This window comes from Micropterus salmoides, unplaced genomic scaffold (genome assembly GCF_014851395.1).
Source record: "Micropterus salmoides isolate LMB-PRFRI ecotype aquatic unplaced genomic scaffold, ASM1485139v1 Ms_hic_scaffold_21, whole genome shotgun sequence".
NCBI lineage: Eukaryota > Metazoa > Chordata > Actinopteri > Centrarchiformes > Centrarchidae > Micropterus > Micropterus salmoides.
Window position 1 is genome coordinate 13,062,882 of NW_024041262.1, and position 22,854 is coordinate 13,085,735.

Here is a 22,854-nt window from a genome sequence, read left to right on the forward strand (position 1 = left end):
CACACAGTCAGAAAAGTTACCATTTGTAGGGTTAAAATGTTTATTGCCAATATACAAAACACACATAGAAAACATACAAAACTCGTTACATTAAAAAATTCAAGTTTTGAGAAAGCCTCAAAATTCCAGGCCTCCTTTGCCCCTGGGAGAGTCCTCATCTCTTAATACTTCAGTATCTCCTCTGTCTCGGGGAGAAGATGGTGTTGGGGTTGCTGTCTCGCTCTCTCTCCTTCTCCCGCTCCTTCTGGCTGTTTGGAGACAGGGCCTCCTCCAGCTTCTTTTCGCTCTTGAAGAGATCTCGACCCGTACGCAGGATGTGCTGCTCAATTTTGCGGTGCCGCTTCATGTCCGACAGTACTTTGTCCAGCCGAGCTTCCCTTTTCACAGACGAGCGGGCTGAAGATCCTGAGAGAGGGAAAAACGTCAATTGGACTTCCTCAAAACAATCACTTTTACTTCGCTTTCAGAACTGAATTAAACCCGTCACTGAAAATTTAAGTGAAGATGAAACGCCATTCTTTAATTTAGCTTATATAAGTAAAAATTTAGTTATTGCCTGTCACACCTGGTGTTCTGCGTCTGTTGATGAAGGCATTTTTCGGAGTGGCTTGCATCTGCTCTTCATCAAAGTCAAACTCAGTTGGACTTGGAGGCCTGTAAGGAGAAAAAAAAAAAAAAAGTATTGGAGGCCTCAAACACAAATTAAAATCCTTTACCCATAAAATTATGAGAAACAGTAATACTGACTTGCGATTTCTCTCCTCCCTCTCCCTTTCCCTCGCTGCTTCTTCCTCGTCATCTCTGTCAGGTGAGGGGGTTCGTTCAGGTGTTGGGGGCCTCCTAGGAAGGGGCATAAAGTTCAATTCCAGCATCTCCCCTTTAGCGAGGAGCTCATAGAGTCTTTTGATCTCAGCAGGAGGGGGCATCCAGTTTTTGGAGTCCTCCATTTCCTCATCACTGTATGCAAGCTCCCATTCACCATCCACTACTGCAGCCTGCTTTCCCTCTTCACCACCCACCCCAGCATCTGACTGAGGGTCATCCTTGTGGGCCTCTCCTTCCACTGCATCTGTGTCTCCATCTGAAAAGGCAGGAAACACACATATAGTCAGTTTAACAAAAGCTCTTGAGTGAAAGGACAATTGTGCATTATACTGACTTATAGCACTTCAGTATTACATTAAATGTAGATGACTGTTTAGTACTAGGTACAGTGCCTTGCGAAAGTATTCGGCCCCCTTGAACTTTTCAACCTTTTGCCACATTGCAGGCTTCAAACAAAAATATAAAACTAATTTTTTGTGAAGAACCAACAACAAGTGGGACACAATCATGAAGTGGAACGCCCCCTTAAGTTAATACTTTGTATCACCACCTTTTGCTGCGATTACAGCTGTAAGTCGCTTGGGGTACGTCTCTCTCAGTTTTGCACATCGAGAGAATTTTTGCCCATTCCTCCTTGCAAAACAGCTCGAGCTCAGTGAGGTTGGATGGAGAGCGTTTGTGAAAAGTAGTTTTCAGTTCTTTCCACAGATTCAGGTCTGGACTTTGACTTGGCCAGTCTAACACCTGGACATGTTTATTTGTAAACCATTCCAGTGTAGATTTTGCTTTATGTTTTGGATCATTGTCTTGTTGGAAGACAAATCTCCATCCCAGTCTCAGGTCTTTTGCAGACTCCATCAGGTTTTCTTCCAGAATGGTCCTGTATTTGGCTCCATCCATCTTCCCATCAATTTTAACCATCTTCCCTGTCCCTGCTGAAGAAAAGCAGGCCCAAACCATGATGCTGCCATGTTTGACAGTGGGGATGGTGTGTTCAGGGTGATGAGCTGTGTTGCCTTTACGCCAAACATAACGTTTTGCATTGTTGCCAAAAGGTTTGATTTTGGTTTCATCTGACCAGAGCACCTTCTTCCACATGTTTGGTGTGTCTCCCAGGTGGCTTGTGGCAAACTTTAAACGAGACTTTTTATGGATATCTTTAAGAAATGGCTTTCTTCTTGCCACTCTTCCATAAAGGCCAGATTTGTGCAGTATACGACTGATTGTTGTCCTATGGACAGAGTCAGCTGTAGATCTCTGCAGTTCATCCAGAGTGATCATGGGCCTCTTGGCTGCATCTCTGATCAGTCTTCTCCTTGTATGAGCTGAAAGTTTAGAGGGACGGCCGGGTCTTCGTAGATTTGCAGTGGTCTGATACTCCTTCCATTTCAATATTATCGCTTGCACAGTGCTCTTTGGGATGTTTAAAGCTTGGGAAATCTTTTTGTATCCAAATCCGGTTTTAAACTTCTCCACAACAGTATCTCGGACCTGCCTGGTGTGTTCCTTGTTCTTCATGATGCTCTCTGCGCTTTAAACGGACCTCTGAGACTATCACAGAGCAGGTGCATTTATACAGAGACTTGATTTCACACAGGTGGATTCTATTTATTATCACTAGTCATTTAGGTCAACATTGGATCATTCAGAGATCCTCACTGAACTTCTGGAGAGAGTTTGCTGCACTGAAATTAAAGGGGCTGAATAATTTTGCCCAATTTTTCAGTTTTTTTATTTGTTAAAAAGGTTTGAAATATCCAATAAATTTCGTTCCACTTCATAATTGTGTCCCACTTGTTGTTGATTCTTCACAAAAAATTACAGTTTTATATCATGTTTGAAGCCTGAAATGTGGCAAAAGGTCGAAAAGTTCAAGGGGGCCGAATACTTTCGCAAGGCACTGTATATTTAACCAAGGACTACAGGACTAAACGACTACAGACCCGTCGCCCTGACCTCTGTGGTTATGAAGTCCTTTGAACGCCTTGTGTTGTCCCACCTACAATCCATCATAGACCCACTCCTGGACCCCCTGCAGTTTGCCAACAGAGCCAACAGGTCTGTAGATGATGCAGTAAACGTGGCCATTCACTTCATCCTCCAGCACCTGGACTCCCCAGGAACCCACGCCAGGATCCTGTTTGTAGATTTCAGCTCTGCTTTCAACACCATCATCCCGGCCCTGCTGCAGGACAAGCTCTCCCAGCTGAGCGTGCCTGACTCCACCTGCAAGTGGATCACAGACTTCCTGACGGACAGGAAGCTGGGAAAACATGTCTCTGATTCCAGGACCATCAACACCAGATCCTCCAGTCACCAGTCTGTCAAGCTCCTGAAGTTTGCGGACGACACCACCCTCATTGGGCTCATCTCAGGTGGGGATGAGTCCTCCTACAGGTGGGAGATTGACCATCTGGTGACCTGATGCAGCCAGAACAGTCTGGAGCTCAATGCTCAGAAGACAGTGGAGATGGTTGTGGATTTTAGAAGGAGCACAGCCCCACCCTCCCCCATCATCCTGTGTGACTCCCCTGTCACCACTCTGGACTCCTTCCGCTTCCTGGGCACCATCATCTCCCAGGACCTCAAGTGGGAACTGAACATCACCTCCATCATCAAAAAGGCCCTGCAGAGGATGTACTTCCTGCGGCAGCTGAAGAAGTTCAGCCTTCCAGAGACAATGATGGTGCACTTCTACACCGCCATCATTGAGTCCATCCTCACCTCCTCCATCACCATCTGGTACACTGCTGCCACTGCCAGGGACAAGGGCGGGCTGCAGCGTATCGCTCGCTCTGCAGAGAAGGTGATTGGCTGCAATCTTCCTTCTCTTCTGGACCTGCACGCCTCCAGGACTCTGAGGCGTGCAGGAAAGATTGCAGCTGACTCCTCCCACCACGGACACAAACTGTTTCAGACTCTCCCCTCTGGCAGGAGGCAGCGGTCCATCAGGACCAAAACCTCTCACCACAAAAACAGCTTCTACCCGTCTGCAACCAGCCTCATTAATAAGGCCCGGGTCCCCCACTGACACTCCCCCCTTGCAAATGATACAAATGTCTCTGCACATGTAAATACTGTTTCATCTCTTGTCAGGCACAGACCTGGCACGTTGCACATATTTGTTGTTGATTGTAGATCTTTGTTGTTGTATATTTATATGTTGTCAGTTTATATATTTATATGTACACAATATTATCTTCCGATACGTTACTTCTGCATGGCACAGACCCAGAATAATGCACATATATATATCTGCAACATTGTTCTTCCATTCCATATTTATATATTTCTACATTTATTTATGTCAGCTGTGTGTTTGTCTACGTGTAGCACCTTATCATCACAGCAAATTCCTCGTATGTGTAAAACACTACTTGACAATAAAGCTCCTTCTGATTCGGATTCTGATATCAAGTAGTAGTAGATAATTGTGGTACTTGCATATACAACTCTGTACATTATTACATATATTACATGTCAAATATTAGATAAAAACTAACAAATAATTCAAAACTATTGGTGAAAGAAAACAAAAGTCAAAACAAGAATTATTACATATCATTTGAACAAATTCATATGCTCAAAAGTAAGAAACCAGGAGGATTTAACTGAAGGAATACTTCATATGTGATGTTTAGTAGTGTACCAAAATTAGATAAACTTTTAATTCTAAGGAGACTTGTGCCAAATACTGAGTAATACTTCCTTACATCAAAACAATTGTCAGTTTTTACTTCTATTCTGTTTTATTTTTTTAGTAAAAAATACTTCTTAAACAGTTAATGTTGAATGAAAGGCCTCAGTTAGAAATATCTAACTTACACCTCATTGATATTTACCTACTGTAAAATTGCTTATACATAATTTTTATGCAGCAATCCCATTGTCCTATATTGTCTACTCTTTCCACCTCTTTCCTTGACTTTAACACACATCTTATACCTGACCTGCATACTTACTTAAATGTTACTTAAATGCAATGATAGACTTCTTAACATTTAGCATTAATCCCTTACTTTTCTTCCCTACATTACTCATTCTGTTTTTTGTCAGATATTAATCAGTTCATCTGTATAGGGAACTTTTCGCTATTTCTAAAACTTCTTGCCTACTATGTGTGCTTTCAAGATTAAAAATTTCCCTCTTTGACTATTTGTTTCTTAATGGAGTTACCCTTTTCATCCTTGTTTGTTGAGTCCTCCTCTGTGGCAGCAGTCATCTCCGTGTCCTGTTGCTCTGTGTTGCCGTCTTGCTCCTCTTTGCCAGCTGCAGGTTTTTCTGTGTCCTTCACACCCAGAGCCTCTAAGCCCTCTCTCAGTGAAGAGTCTGTGGCCTCAGCCTGCATCCTTCCTGCTGCTGCTGGTGAACTTTATAACCACAGATCTGTCAAACAGGAGCATTATGAAAAAAAAAGACATTTTAGTTACAAGTAAGTTAACCAAAGGCATGTGAGGTAAGAGAGCTAACGTTAGCCAAGAGTAATGTCATACCTATAACGTTTAACAGGTAACGATAGCAGTTAACTTTGCTGAGCAGACAACACCACAATTAAACGTAATCTTGTCCTTATTTGACTTAACTAGCTAGCTAACGCCAGGCCTAAGTTAACAGTCTGCTATTTCTAAACAGTAAAGTACAATTAGATAACATACGTGCCTTAAATTGTCATTACCGAATGTCCGGATTATCGTGGGTCGCTGGCGTTGTAGCGAAATGTTACTTCCAATTATCTTTCCCAGTGAATAAAATCACCAAAGCGCTCCATGAGACTTGCTAGGGATAATACACGATTATGTAGAGACATAAACATAGCGCCATTTTGAACTAGAAGAACTGTGTGTGTGACGTTATGTTAGGTTCTGCTACACTGGGCATTCCCACCGATTAAACATCACATGGATAATCCACCGACTGCGCGGATAACAGACACCAGTTCCGGTGTGTGCGGTGGAGATCTACTGTTGGCACGACTTCCTGCGCATTGCGCAATCGCAAACAGGGCTGAGTGCACAACGGGCGGAATTTTAACAAACATATTTTGCCTCTCTATTCACGCTACTTGCTTATTTTAAAATGTGTAATAATGTTTATATATGGTTATATAGCATATTGTTGACTTCTATATTCGGTTTCAATGAGTACATATTCTAAATAAGGACGGTAGACGTCAAATAGGCGCCAGTGTTTCTGATTGGTTAATTGCCGTTTCCGGTTGCAGCGCTCCTCGTTTGAAAAGTGTTCGGTTAGGTGTAGGCTCGACCGCCATTGTTAAAAGACGGTGTTCGCAATGTTGCAGAAAGTGAAGTTTTGAGGATAGCAAAAGTTTTCTAGAAGGTGTCCAAAAACAATATCGGTAAGTACTAACCAAACATTAGTAATGTGAAACACTCGTTAACGGAGTAACTGATATTGGTAACGTTAGTTTGAGAAGTAACGTTAGCTTTAGCCTGACAGTAGCTAAATTAGCTTGTTAAATATGTGTTAACGTGTCTTAAGGCCATCGTTAATAAACTATCGTTCACTACTACAATGCTTGTTTGGGGGAAATCGAAATGTAATTTAAATCTAACCTTAAGCTCGTCTGTTATTAAACTGCTATTTTACGCACTTAAACGTTATGCTCTGCTAACTTGGCTAATGTTTTTATCCAGGCCTTTGTTTTTAAGAGCTCAAACATGGCTCAGCGTGTTGCCTTACCAGATGGAGGAAACAAGAAGACGTCCACGGTTCGGGTAGCGGTTCGTCTGCGGCCCTATATGGGCAATCAAGATGAGAAAGGCGAAGGACCCTGTGTCAGAGGCTTGGACTCAAAGAACCTGGAGATAGTTAACTGGAGGAATGCTACAGAATCGGTCAAATACCAGTCAGTGTCCTCAGCATAATTGAACTCCTATAATTTCTGAATGATGTATTGTTAATATATCTAATTATTGTCTAACAATAAAATCTAAGTGTTGTGGATGTTGTTTCAGCTTCGATGTTTTTCATGGTGAACAAACAACACAGCAAGAGGTTTTCCTCTCATCAGTGAAGCCCATTCTACCACACATACTGAAAGGACAAAATGCCAGTGTCTTTACCTATGGACCAACAGGAGCTGGTATGCTATTACATTTGCAAATTATGGACCGTAATGAAGTTACATTCAGTCCAATTTCCACTAAACACTTATAGTATAAATGTATGTGAAAAGTTGGATTTGAGATGGGCTTACATGTGTGAACCCCTACAATTTATATTCTGAATTTATCAGATTATATACATTTTGATGTTTTGTTAAGCACTTGAGGCCTGTTTTTGTCTTTGAGACAATCTGCTTTTAAAGTTCACTCATTTGTACGTAGATTGCTCTGTCTCCTAATTAATTTTTTTCCCCTCTGCTAACTTTTCACGTGCTCTTTCATAGGTAAGACGCACACAATGTTGGGCAGTTCAGAGCAGCCAGGCGTGATCCCCCGGGCTGTCCGTGAAGTCTTCAATCTGGTCAAAGCTAAGGATGAAGATGAAGGATGGAACTACAGCATTGGCATGTCTTATTTGGAAATTTACAACGAGAAGGTATGAACTGACTATATACAGTTTACTGTGAGCCAGTAGTTTCTTGCTTTCTGTCCATAGTCAAGGAAGTGAGAGAAGGTTTTCACCAGTAGTTCAAAAGACCTTGTTTAAAGAAGTCATATGCTTCTTGGCTTTTCCCTCTCCTTTATTGAGAGATATATATATATATATATATATATATATATATATATATATTTTTGTGCATGTAATAAATTTGCAAAGTGAAAAAGTCCAGCCCAAAGGGAGTTTCCATTATTTTTATGGAAACCAAACTATTGATCATGTAAATGACGAAGTCAAAACCAGCCTCAGTTGTCCAACTACTAATACATTCCATAAATCAGCACAGAGTTCTTCATCTCGACTGCTCATCTCTCTATTCTATAACCACTCCTTTTTTTATTTTATTAAAACCCTTCTCATAACTGTACTCCCCAACAATGTCCCTAAACTTTTCACTTTTAAAAACTTTAACACCTATTCCATACAGCTCTGTGCTGCTTCGATTGTTGGTTGTCTTTCATCCAGTAGTAGTTTTGTTTGTTTGTTTGTTTTGGTTTTTTATAAATATTTTTGCAGTTTTAAAGATTCGTTGGTTATTTAGTCAAGTGCCATTTTATGTTTGAAGTTGTGCAGTCCATCAATGCTTCGTTCTTTCTTTTCTCTCAGGTGCTAGATCTTCTATCACCCGGCTCCCAGGATTTGCCTATCAGAGAGGACAAGGACAAGAACATCCTTATCCCCGGCCTCACTCACACAACAATCTCCTCCTTCTCAGATTTTGACAAACACTTTGTCCCTGCCAGCCTCAATCGTACTACAGCTTCTACCAAACTAAACCAGCGCTCCAGCCGTAGCCACGCTATCCTTCTCATCAAGGTTTGATATGTATGATTAACTCTGAGAAAACGGTTCATTTTATAATTCTCTTTGAGAGTTGCTCTCTTTTGTTCACTGAACTTGCCTGTGCGTGGGTCTCCAGTGGATAGTCGAACAGCATCTTAAACAGGTTGTGGCCTCTGAGCAGTAGGCCAGGATTTGGTAGCTGGTGCTGAAATCAATTCTCTTGTAACACTCCCATTAGCACCCCCTGAGCTTTTTGGGAGGATTCTGCGAGAGAAACAAACAAGTGTCTCCTGTCTTTTTTCTCACTGACTTTGTCCTATTTTTCTAAATTCTTACTTTCCTTGTATCTCTGAATAATTAATGTGCCATGTTTATGATCAACTGAAAGCTTTTGCTGCCTGGCCTTGCCTCACAACTATTCATTTCTTTCTTCTCCTACCTGTTTGTGCATCATGTCTGACCTCTGTTATTGCCCCTTTTCAAATCTTAATCTCAATGATCTAGGTTGTACGAACTCAGCTTGCACTGCCCCACAGACAACAGACAGGAAAGCTGTATTTGGTAGATCTGGCTGGTTCTGAGGACAACCGCCGCACTGGCAACCAGGGCATCCGTCTGAAGGAGAGTGGTGCCATCAACCTGTCTCTCTTCACTCTCAGCAAAGTGGTGGACTCCCTTAACTCCGGCACTGCCGTCCGTGTACCATACAGAGACAGTAAACTGACACGGCTGCTACAGGACTCTCTGGGCGGCTCGGCACACGCCGTCATGATCACCAACATTGCGCCAGAGTACAAATACTATTTTGATACCTTCAGTGCACTCAACTTTGCTGCCAAATCCAAGCTCATTGTGAACAAGCCCTTCACCCGTGAAACTGTGGCTGTGCCTGTACTGCCAGGTGAGGGGAAACTGAGTTGATAGCTTTTTCTTTCAGAGTGCTTTATAAGTATAGAAAGAAATGTAACGGGCAGAGGAGAGGAAGGCCAATAGGGGGCACCTGTGTCACATCCCAGAGGATGATGACTAAGAGTAAAGAGCCAGCTGTCTCTGGGCATGATGGATGTAATTTTAACATTTACGTTTGCTGATTAGATGCATTGTGTTAAATACATTCCTGATGCTGCTCTTCCTTCGCTTTAATTTAGGCAGTGCATTCTTAGCTGATGCTGTGCCATCTTCTTCTGAATTTGCTTTTCACTAGAGAATCCCACATACAATGTTGCTTGAGTGCGCTGAATACTAAATTGTTAATTTCCCTTCTGCCTCCATCTCCAGTGAAGCGGTCCAGAGAGAACCATGAGGCATGCGGTTCTGGCACTCTGCCACAGAAGAGGCAAAAAGAGGAGAGGAAAACGGAACAAGATGGTTCTTCGCCCTCTGCACTTCAGAGGTTAAAAACCACACAGACTGATTATTTATCAGACTTACAACTGTGATGTTTGACTGTGAAAACAATGCCTGTGCATCCGCCCAAAGCTGCCATATCAAACTCTATGCATTGCTCCCATCAGCTGCTGTGACTTCTGGGATCTGAGATGCAAGCATTGCTTTCTTGTTGTCTACCTACTTTTTCTCTGCCTTGATTTGCTTGTGTGCATCTCTTTCAGCCTGTCAGAACCATCTGTGATGGACAGACTTATAGCTCTGGAGAAGCTGATGATGAACTGCCAGGACAAAGATAGACTCGACATGCTGAAAGATGTGGCCCAGTCTCGCAAGGAGATCCAGGTGAAAACACACATGAGAACTTGGGTTTATCTACTTGCATGACTGCAGGGTTCCCGCTGCTCCTTAAAAGGTCTTAAATTGAAATCAGGGAAATTAACATTAAGGTCTTAAATTTACCGTAAATTTGCTGTAGGTATTAAATTTACAGATGGTACATTTAAGGCTGGTGGAGAAATTGTCACCCACAGTAACCTAAAACGCCTAATTAGCATGTATTTGTATGATTTTCTTTAAGTAATTGACAATGCGAGACCCCACCATTAATATAACTCATGTTATGTTTACGTTAGCTGCAGACGTTGACGTCTGGCTGCATCGTCAGTCGTGGCTGCAAAATTGGGAGACGCAAGTTAAAATGGTTGGCGGAAGATCCGTTCTGTCTAGCTCAAACAGCTGTAGCCTACATCACATCCACCTCTCATTTCTAAAGTAGGCCTCTGTCTTTCACCGTAAATAGTTTACCTCTATGGATTATCCATGTTTACCTCTCTTTAGCCTGTGTATTAGCTCGGCCGGAAAGTGAAAGTGAAACTCAAGTTCGATCTGGCATCGTTTTCTTGCTACCTTTCTTTGTGTAAATTACACTTTTCTGTTGTTTTAGTAGTTTATCTTGTTTAACACAGCTGTGTATGAGTGAGGGCTGGCCAATATGGACCAAAATAGTTAAATCATTATTTAATCATTTTTATTATAAGGGTGATTATTTGCTGCTCAAGAAACCAGATGGTGCAAGTGGAAAAATGCATTTCAGTCCCTTTTCCTCAACAGAATAAATATCTTGATAGAAAAGAGTTAATTCATTTGTGATTCAAATTACAATAATTACCATTATTGATTTATTGCCCAGCCCTAGTTCACGTTCACAAACGAACACGATCAGTTGACCAAATCAGATCACCAAAAACCTGAGCATGATCAATAATTGGCACTGTTTGAGCACAACACTGACTGGACACGCTGTCTAGGCTCCTGTCTGCACTGTCAGACTTTTGGATTTTATTTGCAGAAGACTGTGACCAGTAGATATTTCTGCCCAAGTAGTTGTTGTATGTGGATAGACAACGCATTTGCATCCATGCGGTCACGGTGTCCCTGACCACCTCCAGAGGTCGTTTCGCTGATTGGATCACAATCTGTCCTGTGTCTCGGTGCATTTACACATGTACTTTCATGTGGTCAAGTGCTACCCGATCACAGTCTGATCACCCAAAATACATTTTAATGCCAGGTGTAAACGGCCTCTATGTTCCCCGATTCAGGATATGCAAAGTCATTCACCTGCGGTGAAAATAAAACTGCCAAATATGACATTGCGTCGTTCATTAAGGGATCAAACGCGTGTCTCTTTTCTATCAAAGATGCAAGAATCCTGGACTGATGGAAACACCCTTTTTTGTGTCTTCTGTATGTGATTTGCCCGATGCTGTTAAGGTTGGATCTTTATACCGATTGATTAACTCTTCATGGATATTTGAGCCAATGTCACAACTATTTTCTTTATTTCCCCTACCCCCCCCCCCCCCACCCCCAGGAGCTCAAAGAAAAGCAGAAGGAGTTTGAAAGCAAGGCAATGCTATTCAGCCGCCTGGCTGGAGGAAAGCCTGGTGCCAAACAGGAGCCTGACTTCAAGAACAACCTGGCTCCCCTGCATAGAAAACACTCAATTGCCACAAAACCCAATAAGCAGCAGGCTGTGGTCCAACCCCTTCAAGGTCAGTCAGAAATGCTTGTTGTGTGATTTCTTACTTATTCACATTTAAGTTAAAGTTGTAGGAATTTAGAATTTAGCTGACAGTCTAACAAAATGATTGCAATGTTAGACTCCTATAATCCAGTGGAAAAGAATGCAAAGAACCACCATATTAAGACTATAGAAGTATCAGATACTGCAGTGTTTAAATTGCTGTTGAATGAGAAAGTGGGGGGGGATGACCTTGGATAACCCCCCCCCCCCCCCCCCCCCCGATTTTCATGCTTTCCTAAAGAGTAGTCACTCACTAATTCTGTCATGTTGAATCACTGGAGCTGTTGATGAGCTGCAATGTGATACAAGAACTCAGTCTACAATACCGGAGTCAGAATATATCAAATGACGATGAGGTGGAATTATTTTTACACCCCTCTGCAGTTTGAGTGAGCCAGATTACTCCCCAGTACCTGTCTCATGCGTTTGGCTTTGAAATGGCACTAAAACCCAAAATATAAAAACTTTGGACCGTTTCAATTCAAAATTTGAGAATATTTCCCTGTAAAGACATTGTTGTAATTTGTATCATTAAATGCACTTCAGTTAACATTGTGTTTCCTTCCAACCAGTGTCCCAGCTCCAGCCACTTCAGCAGCTTGCGATCGTCAAAAAACAGTCCGTCTGCGTCAAAAAAGAAAAGCTTCCAGACCAGGTTGAGGTCAGCATCCGAGCCTTGCCTGGGCTGTGCTTAGCTTGACACATCTGCAGAATTGCAAGCATCAGAAACGAGCTGACGTGCATTAGCTTCAATTTGTTTTTACTACAGACACTGCAAGATCTCACATTTATTAGGTCAAAATTGGCCTCCTTCTCAGGCCAGTATGGACAAATGGATGTTAACAGTTAAAATGGAATTTCATGTACTTTATATTTTCTATAATTGTGTAAAATGCCACAAATGGTCAGATCATCTTTTCTTTTAAAACTTTTATATTGTATTTCTCTCTCAGCCTCCAGATGGTAAAGAGAACATTAATACGAATGGCTGGGAGTCCCAACTCGACACATCGGTGCTGGAGCAGTCCAGACATAAAAATCCTGCAGGTTCTCAACACCGGCTCCCTCAAAGAGCTGAAGGGTCTGCAGCAGATCGGTGACAAGAAGGCAAAGCTCATCTTGGGCTGGAGAGAGATCCATGGTCACTTCACAAAGGTTGTTAGAGAAAACGTCGCGCTGAGATCATGTTTTAGCATGTAACTCAACCCACACAACCATACCTTGTCCTTTCTGGAGAGGCTTTACTTGTGGTGACTTTATGTATGATTTGTTTTGCAGTTAGAAGATCTGGGAAAAGTTGAGGGTATGACAGAAAAGAGGTTTTCCTCCTTCATGAAGGTAAGCCACATTTTCTGAAATATTTGTACTTTTGTAGCCATGTTAGCAGAATGGGTCACCACAAGGTTGACATTTGTGGTCTTCATTAAAATATCTCAAACTATTAGCCATGAAATTAGTTTGAGACAGATGTTTTCCACTGTATCTTTAGAGATCCTGTGACTTTTAATCTAGCGCCATCATCAGGTCAGAAAACTGTTGATATTCCCATCAGCCTTAGCAGTTTATATTTGATAAGTAGCAAATGTTAGCATTTAGCTTAAAGCTCCATTGTGTCTGCAGCGTGTCTGTAGGCTCTTGTTCAGGCAGGAGGATGGCTTGTATTAGCACATTATGTAGCTTTAGAGAGGGTCTTGCTTTTAACTCTGCGCTAATGTGTTTTTTGTTTTTTTTTCAGGCAAACATCCTGAGTGCCATGGGGAAATGATTTTTATTTTTTTATTATACCAATGTGTAATGTATATGATTTTTATCTGTCTTTTATGCTTGATTTTGTGATATTTTTGTAGTTACTACTGTCTTCCAGCTGATGGCGCAGTGTGACTTTTTAGTAAATGTCTCTCATGACAATGAATATTTGAGTGTTTATTTCATGATCATAAATGAATCTGCTGGTCACTTTCACAAATGGCTCAACTGTTACTTACCCTGAATACATATCTCGGATCAATCACCTTCTCTGGGGAGTAATTAGGTTTTCAAACCAGAGGCACTAATTGTGATCAGTTGTCTTCTGCGAGGTAGGGACAGGACGACACATTTTTATCACAGACATGCTCCTTCTGTGGATAAATATTCCCTGTTATGAGCTATTTTTTTGGGAGGCGAGGGGAGGAGGACGCCCCCCCGCCCCCCACATCACGTAGTCTAGTTGATTTCACTTTTCATTACACAAACTGCCCCACCCCCCCACCCCCTCCTCCCTGTGATCCACCCTGGAGACTCCCCATCCATCCCAGCACACTGCGCTGGAACAAGGCGCTACAGTCGCTCCTGCAGCCTTCACATAAAATAAAGACATTCTTGGATTTTAGACAAGTGTGCACGTTTGCAAACACGTCGCGCATGTAGAGATGATCGGTCGCGTGTGATGCTGATTTTTATACCTTGAGAATAACGTTTCCATGATGGCAAAGCCAGAGGCGCTCCGACTGTGTTGAGACAGGCGCTGGATTAAAAAAAGGTCAGTTTGATTAATGCTCATAGCCACCTTTTTGTTTTTGACTGTATTCGTGTGTGATGCAGAATTGTCAATCACTGAATTGTATTCCAATGCAATGAGTTAGCTATAAATGCATGAATTCAATACAAGCACCCCCCCCCCCCCCCCCCCGCGCTTATGTAGCAGTCTACCTCCACTGACTTCAAATTAGCAGCAGGCTAATTAATGTACCCCCCCCCCCCCCCCCCCCGCATTTGTCCTTTGTCTTCATCCTTTTACCTTTGTGCTCTGTGCCAACAACCACCCAGTTAACGCTACACATGAAGGATATGTACACACCTGCACGGCGACTATGACCGCTACTATCGTTTCCACATGAACCTGATAGCATCTGCCGTGCCTTTGTACTCCTCATGTCGTTGTGACCTGCTTTTTTTTATTACCTGAGAGAACAGGTCTGCTATTTAAATATGTCCTCACATGAGGTCTGACTTACAGTGGGACATTCGTGTTTTATCGGTTTACCGTGAGCGAACCAAAAAAAGGATTAATACTATCAGAAGTCAGTGTATTATAAAGAGGATATCATGATATCGAGCCTGTATCCAAACTAAATCGGCTAAAGCAGAATGTATTTAGGGACTGTATGGAAGTTATCATAATAATCTTTATTTGTAGAGCACTTTTCAAAAACAAGTTACAAAGTGCTTTAAGTATAAAGATAATAATTCCCAAAAAACAACAATACAAAAACAATACAAGATAAAAGCATGAAAACGTTTAAGATGAATATAAAATTAGTAAAATACAATAAAATAAAAGGGATAAAATAAAGTCAAATAAGATCGGGAAAGGCTCTCCTATAAAAGTATGTTTTAAGAAGGGACTTAAAAGAGTTCACTGACTCAGCCGACCTGATTTCCTATTAGAGTGAGACCCTTGGCCCTCCCCACCAATATCTCTTAATGTCCCCTGCACTGTACAACTTATCAATGAAGAATTTCAGGTGATATATTTTAATTTAATCCCAATTTACCATTGCACTCCTGTAACTGTCAGAATCATGTTTGACAGTTAAGTGATCGAAGTTGAAGCACAACCAGAAATATTGTCTGTTTTTTATTCCTTTTGGAACTCTGGCTCCTACTTTACCCAGAATTCACCTACAGTTCAGTCAGATTCTGGTGTTATGCTAGTAGCAGCCAATGTAGAGTTTGCACAGCTCCCTCAGGAGCCACAAATATCTTTAAACAGTTTTTTTTCACGTGTACATTAGTACTACCCAAGATCTGTTTAAAAGAAAACACAATAAAAACTTTGATGTATAAAATAAGTGAAGTTCCCACTTTAATGGAATAAATAATACATTTCACATGGCACTCGAATCAAACAATAGAATATGAAAACATAACACAATGATGTACCCCAAAATATTTTTGAACCAAGAGCTCTGACTTAAAGGTGGGTTAGGCGATTCTAATTTAGTACACATTGTTTTTGTCAGATTCAGCAAATATCTCCTCACGGTCTGCTAGCTGTCCGTTCTGTGTGCACGCTTAAAGAAAATCTGCCTGCTAATGGTGTGCTGGCTTAGCAGCAACAGTTTGGTAGCCCACAACCTAGCAAACATTGGTTACCTTACTTGCTGTGTCTTTGTTTGCTCTGTAACATGGTATTTGTCATGGTACTGGATTTCTCCAGAATCGAATACCCCACCTTTAACATTGTTATACATATTAAACTGCTTTCTTTTGAGATGCTGAATAAATATGAGCTACTAGTGAAATATAGCTCGCTTTCTAGAAACAAAGGTTCCTTGTCTATTCGGTTTCCCAACACTACACATTAAGCTTATTAGATCCTTGTTGATTTTTATGAGGAGAATAAACCCCTGATAAAGACTTGTTGTCCTATTATGGCACACACAATTCATCTTTTTTATGTAGATATTTGATGTTTATTTTCTTTTGTTTAGAATGAAATAAAATCTAACTTTGGGTTTGAAAAAGTCAAAGGGCCCTCTCCTCTTATCCCAAAAAAGAAATAACAATCCTCTTCCTTTTCAATCCCCCCCCCCCCCCCCCCCCAAAGAATTTTGTACAATCCCTAAGCAGATGGGAGAGAGCAGCTTCTGTTAACAAAGACCGTGAAAACCATTTTCTGGCCCTCAGGTGTAACTACAGGCAGTAAACACAGGACTGGACCACACGCAGAGGCTTCATTTTGATGTCAGCATGGCTGTGAACATGATGCCATGTCCCGCCATTTGGCCAGGGGAGGAACAACCATCACTGCTGGACCAGGAGGGCGCTCTGTTGAGCCAAGCTCCTGTCTCTGAGCCATGCCCACCAGTCAGAGGTGAAGAACTCATCCACAGCAGCGGCAGCCCGGCCAGCACAAGGGCGCCTCGCAGCAAATCCAAAGGAGAGCTAGTCATAGTCATCAACGAGAAGCTCAAGAACAGTAAGTGACTGACGTTGACCTCTGATTAAGGGCAGTCCATACAACCGCTTAGTCAGCTCACTCAGGGAAAGTCAGATTCCAGTGCACGAAGGAGCTCCTGGGAGAGCATTCACACATTTGCCTCTTTCCAGTGTATCAAACATTTGCCCTTGCCTTTTTCGTCCCAAATGTGTAGGTAATGGGATCCACGCAGCGCCTGTAGAGAACACCTCTCCCGTCATCTCCTCTCCTCCCAGAAGGCAACACTCCATCTCTTACCCCCATCACAGCAAGACCAGGAAGGGGAGCAGAGCGAGTTCCATCGCCTACACCGCCTTCTCGCCCAGGCCGTCGCTTTCTCGCCACTCCAGCATTGCTACCAACCCACCTTTGGACCGGACCAAAGTTAAAGACTACCTCTTCCTGTCTGTGCTTGCCTGCTTCTGCCCCGTCTGGCCCATCAACATAGTGGGATTCGTCTACTCTATCATGGTAAGAACAGGATCCTTTGTCTGGCTTCTTTTGTCTTCTTTTTTTTTATATTTTGTATAACCGTAGTTTAGTATCATCATTATTATTTAGTACTAAGTATCATTATCAAACCAAAGTTAACAGATGGTTCAATCTTCTCCTTCAGTCCAAGAACAGTCTTGAGCAGGGAAACCTGGATGGCGCCGTGCGCCTGGGACGTGTTGCCAAGATGCTCTCGATGGTGTCACTAGTAGGAGGGACGGTCATTATCATCGCCTGCATTGTCAACCTGGCCAGTGAGTGTCCCAAATCTGACCTTTAAACCTTAACCTCACCTTTTTATTACCCCATGTGTAGTTGCGCAGGGCTGATTCGTCCCCCTGCTGCTGTTGCTTTTTTATTCCATCACAATATATTATTTAGCTCTGTTAGCACAATCTGACTGTAATCACTGATGTTATTACCGTCCATGTTTGCACAATACTGCACTATTTAAAATGCCAACAATAGTCTTTATACACAGCGGCACTTTAACCTTTAGGAATTATGTCAACGCTACACAAAGATCAGAGCACATTAATCACATTTGCATCAGTCAAATCTACATTTCATGACGTTTCTTTATTTGCACGGGTGGCCTCCAGCCGCCAGCTGTAACCAACTGCATGCCTCAGATTTCTGTGTGTATCTGTAGAGTGATGCGTAGTCTATTATATGCCTTGTCCCTTGTTGCTTGTACAAAACGTGAAATCCGTATGTCTATATGTACCATATGTATACATATATAATGTATGTCAGTGTGTGATTTGTCGACGCGCAACAAGACAAATAAATGTACATTTATTGTACCTAAATAAAATAAAGGATTCTGATAAGATAAAACATCAGTGATTATTACTTTTTAGTGACTTGTAAAGAGAGGGACTAGTATTTGTCTTTTGCAGTGCTGTCTATTTGAATACATGAAGGGCCAGTCAGTTAAATGATTTTTTGCCTTTTCACTTCAGTTCAAGCAAATACTTAACTGCACTTTGTTTTTGAGTGCACACAGTCGCAGCCTGTTGGGTCTCATTAAGCCAAGAGATGTCCTAATTAACTTAATGACTGGAAGAGCAACTTGAGTTTAAGGGCTCTGGGACTCAACGCCCATTGTTTTTCTCATGATATAACTCTGTGGTCTGTGAAAGTTTATACATCCATATTAAGTTGCAGAATAGTTTTTCAACTAATATGCTTCCTTTTCTTTTTTTAGTAAATGTGAAAACCTGAGTTTCATCCCAGGATGAAACTGGATAAGGCAACTGACCATCTGGCCCGCACCTGCACCACCGTCTTTACCGCCTAGTCATAACCTGGATGTGTGACAAATATGCACCCGATATACAGTGCTTACTTGTATTTCTGTAATCCATATAAATCCCTCTTGCTAACTGAAGAAAATAAAATATGCAAATGCTGCTGCTCTGAGTCAGGGTTGGGGGGTTGTCCACCTCATGATAGATGGAGAAGGGAGGAGACAGTCTAATCAGTCCCTTCGTATTCTGGTCAACACACTCTTGAAAGACACAAACTCTCCCAGAATCCCATCACTTGCAGAACTGATTCAGACAAGGTGGACTAGAAAATGGGGAGACCAGTGGAGATGGTTACAGAACGTAAAACAGGCAGGATTTCCTCCCAGCAGTCCCAACAAAATGTCCGCCAAGTCCATCCTTCACTGCACCGACGACAGGATGCATCAGCTTGCCGTTAAACCCCCCCGGATATGTGGAGAGGCTCTGGGATTTGTGTTGCTTTGGAAATGACAGAGCAGAAATACATCCAATTCCCTCACAGAGAAGAAACAATTTCAATCATAGTATGCCCGCTAGTTTCAGACTCTCCTCTGTGTGGTTCTCCTGCCATACATCTTGTGTTTGAGAGTGAGGGCACTGGTGGTGAAAGAGGATGAAAAAGAGGCTTACCGAGGACTAGCTATGGGTGCTAAAAGGGAAGGGATTATGGAAAGTCTATGAAGAAGCCACAGTCATCACTGCAAGGAAAAATATGTGCCAAAAAAAAGTTTCTTGCTAAAGACCCTACTCTGATCACAGAATTGCTGTTGTAGAGAGAAACATCAAAAGTGTTTTTACTCTGCTGCAACTTTACTGTATATCGGCTCGACACCACTGACCACTGTGAGCCAGAAAAGGCTTCATGTTCACACAAAAAAACTGTAGCAAGATACATCAAACGTTCAATTTACAGTGAAGCAAATTATACTTTGTCATCTTCAAACTACCTTTTGATAATGTTTGTAAAGCATTGTTTTGAAACAAAGATTTCTTAATGTGATGCCCTTGAAAGTGCTGTGCTGCAATTGACAGATGGTGGTAGTATTGCGTGCGTATGGGCATCTGCTATTTGGTTAACAAATTAAATTGATTGTCATTGCAGTCAAAGTTGTGGTTGTAGCCTCAGTCTGCATCCACAGGTAGACTGTACTTTCAAACCAGACAGATTGTGGCATTTTTTTCCCTTGTAAAACCCCTAAAACAGCAAAAACATGAATATTTGTCTGTTTTGTTGTCATACACAGGAGGATGCTGTCTTTTGATAATTAATTTGTAAAACACTGGTTCAGGGGACCATAGTTTTATGGGTGATATGAATAGCAGTAGCCTACTGTAGAGAACACATTTTTAAATCTGCTTTATTATTGTTGTTGTTGTTTTTGTTATTATTATTATTATTATCATCAGTATATCTTGTGTGTATCCTTACCTTACCTCTAATCTGTAACTACCTGTGATTCTCACTGTGATCTAAAACAACCTGGTTTCATCAAGAATGGATAAAACTCCTTATATACTGTATCCTGGATTATGAATTATGTACAGAAAGGCCACAGTTTCTCACACCTGCAGACAGTTTTCTGTAATTATTAATTAGGCATTTTTCCCTCTGTTAGTACTTAAAATGTAAATTTAATTGTAATCAACAGTTGATGTATTCTGCAGATATAAATCTCAATATTGTGATAATGCTCTAGTCGATATGAGTTAGCATTAAGTAGTTATGATCTAACGTAGACACAGAAACCGTCGGCTAGCCTCCTGACAGTCATTGTATTACCACCAGGCTTCTATAATCTTTGTGGATGTTGGCATGTTGTTGATTTTTATTCATGTATGATGATTGAAGTTGAAAATGACAAAGATAAGCTGGCACTTGGAAAATTATATTTCTGCAGCACATTCATAATAAAGACAATGCATGCAACGTGATTTTTTTGTTGTTCTGAAGGGACAGAGAGTGACAGTAGCAAAGACTAAAGAGATTATGTTTTTGTGGGAAAGAATGAGTGTTGAAAGTGAGAGGAAGCAGATGAGAGCAAAAAAATGGGGCAGTGTTAATGTAGTTGTCTGTACTGTGATAGTGTAAGCTGCAGGGATCAGGCAGTAGAGCGGAGGCAGCAGGAAGAACAAAATGCTGAAGGGAGAGGCCCCCAGCCAAGGAAATGAGCGGCTGTAATGAGATCTAAAGCCTCAGATGACTTCAACAAAATCAAAGCAAAACATCTCTCATTATTTTCTCTGAGGTTTATTTAAAATCCCTTTCAGAAGCCATGATCAACCAATAATACCTATTTTATAATTATGAGCATCCGGAACCAGAACAGTGACTGGGCAAAACATCTTTGGAATATCTTAAAGAAAAAGGAAAGTGTTTTTATAGCAGATTTTTACATCCAAACTGCCGGTATTGAACAGCTTTATCAGTGGCGATTTGAGACCATTGTTAGGGGAGTTGAAGCAGCTAATTATTTTTTTTTGTCCTCTAACGTTAGATTTTGGAGAAGTAAGAGAAGGGAGAACCACTTAACCTACAGTTTCATATGGCTTTTCTTACATTAAACGGGTTCAATGTCCCTAAATACTGACATTTCTCAGTTTCTAATGTTTTCCCTAATGATCGCCACCCACGCTGGCCGATCGGTCAGCTACAGCAGAACAGTTTGTGTGTCCGTCGGCCAAACCACTATTTTCAACATTGAGGGGGGATACGAGCGGCCCCTCGCAACTTGGACTGATCCTCGTTTTTGATGAATTCCGATTGGCTCAACGGCGCCGATCGAAGGAGTTCACTTTCCAACTGGGGAGTTTAATCCAAAACCTTTAGCACCGATTTGCTAAATTTTGTCAGGGCTGAACTCAGCCAGGATTGTGTGACAAGTGCAACAGAGAGGGGGGCAAAAGAACGTCCATCTCCCTCGTTGTCCATTCATCCTTTTACTTTACTGTAGCTTGTTGGATGACAGCTGACTTGAATAACATCAGGTCCACTGCAGCTGACCTGCCGCCCAGTCGCGCATTCACGCCAAGGATGGTTAGTTACTTTAGTTAGTAACTGTAAAAATATTTTGGAAATAGGTAATCCGTTACACTACTAGTTACTTGGAAAATGAGTAAAATGAGAAAAGTGATATTAGTACAGTTCCTGCGCAACACTGCAAACGGTAGGTCTAGCTATGAAATTAGTTTTATTTAATGTTAGAATATTATACTTATAGAAATATTTTTTAGGCCTACTTCACAGATTCTGTGCAACCAAATAAAGATTTTTTTTAAACAATTACATAATACTGACAAATTAAACTCAATCAGCAACAGAAAACTACTTTTAACACCAACTCTGGGGGAGCAAACACCAGCCTACAGCTCCACATTGCTGTCTGACCCTAACTGGTCCACTGACCCTATAGGTGTAGTTATATAGCTATAGTGTTGTTAAAAACTTTTTGAAAAATAGCACCATGAGATGCTAACTAACAAATGAAAAATCTCTGAGAAAAGTTGATTTGCACAAAGAAAACATGCAATGCCATTTAGTTTTCGCTCATATAAAAAAAAAAGACATTTCCACCGTAAATTTGAGCAGAAAGTGTCTCCAGAATGCAGGAAATTACGAATTTAATGCTCGAAACCTTCTGGGGGAGGACCCGCAGACCCCCCTCACATATATTTCAGCATCAAATAGTTAATCCAAATAGTGATAAAGATCTTCTTGTCTTGTTCTGTCACGTCTCATGACCCAAATGTATCATCACGCCCCTAATCTGAACCCTTATGTCCTCACCACTTTTCAACACAAAGTGACGCCCTTGACTGACCCACTCCGCTCTGCACCAGCTCCTCTCTATTAGGCCTACTTATTCTCTCCACCAATTAGTGAACACTTTTGCAAGATAATTGTATGGATGCTCATTCTCATCAGGCGCTGAGCACCAATAAAGGTCTGATCCTAGAATGACCCCTGAGCTGTATACTAACCATAGTCTGTATATAAAAAGTCGTGTTCTACAATACAATAGGCGACTGACAGATTAACAATATCATACTATTTATTTAAACTAGCATTGCGACATGAAGTTGATTAGCCAAGACAGAAAATTAATCTGCAACTATTTTGATAATCGATTAAGTCATTTTACAAGAATCAAGAGTCAGCCGTGCAATAAGGTTATTCTTAAACACAGCAGTGCTTGGAGCTAAATGCTAACATCAGCATGCTAACAGTTTGACAATAATGAAATGTTATAATGCTGATGTTTAGCAGGGATAATGTTTACCATCTTAGTTTAGCGTGTTAGCATGCTAACATCTGCTAACTAGCACAAAACACAAAGAACAGTGGAAGATGAGGCAATGTCTCTCTCAATGTTTGCAATTATAGTGAATAAAGTATCGGACCG

The 22,854-nt window shown here is 41.5% G+C and overlaps 3 protein-coding genes across 5 annotated transcripts; 2 read left to right on the plus strand and 1 right to left on the minus strand.

Moving 5' to 3' along the window:
* Positions 1–26: 26 nt before the first annotated feature.
* pagr1 (PAXIP1 associated glutamate-rich protein 1) lies at positions 27–5,675 on the minus strand. 3 transcript variants are annotated; one of them, XM_038735349.1, is made up of 5 exons: positions 5,485–5,675; positions 5,002–5,211; positions 748–1,081; positions 566–654; positions 27–405 (listed from the first exon to the last, which is right to left on the minus strand). In XM_038735349.1, exons 2-5 carry the CDS (start codon positions 5,171–5,173, stop codon positions 170–172), a joined length of 831 nt encoding a protein of 276 aa, XP_038591277.1. In that variant the 5' UTR covers positions 5,174–5,211; positions 5,485–5,675; the 3' UTR covers positions 27–169. The 3 variants fall into 3 exon arrangements, with proteins under 3 accessions (XP_038591277.1, XP_038591279.1, XP_038591278.1); XM_038735351.1 differs by having other exon boundaries at positions 5,481–5,675; XM_038735350.1 differs by having other exon boundaries at positions 5,501–5,674.
* Positions 5,676–6,026: 351 nt separating this feature from the next.
* Positions 6,027–13,619, plus strand: kif22 (kinesin family member 22). Its single transcript, XM_038735346.1, is given in 14 exon segments — positions 6,027–6,181; positions 6,480–6,691; positions 6,801–6,928; positions 7,235–7,386; positions 8,056–8,265; positions 8,737–9,133; positions 9,511–9,625; positions 9,843–9,963; positions 11,495–11,675; positions 12,280–12,368; positions 12,661–12,741; positions 12,743–12,862; positions 12,986–13,045; positions 13,443–13,619. Coding segments are annotated over 13 exon segments (1,872 nt in total). The 5' UTR covers positions 6,027–6,181; positions 6,480–6,503; the 3' UTR covers positions 13,473–13,619.
* A 366-nt stretch (positions 13,620–13,985) lies between these two features.
* prrt2 (proline-rich transmembrane protein 2) lies at positions 13,986–20,405 on the plus strand. Its single transcript, XM_038735352.1, has 5 exons — positions 13,986–14,228; positions 16,379–16,670; positions 16,846–17,141; positions 17,287–17,416; positions 18,373–20,405. The coding sequence occupies exons 2-5, from the start codon at positions 16,442–16,444 to the stop codon at positions 18,387–18,389; spliced, it is 672 nt and encodes a 223-aa protein (XP_038591280.1). The 5' UTR covers positions 13,986–14,228; positions 16,379–16,441; the 3' UTR covers positions 18,390–20,405.
* Positions 20,406–22,854: the final 2,449 nt, after the last annotated feature.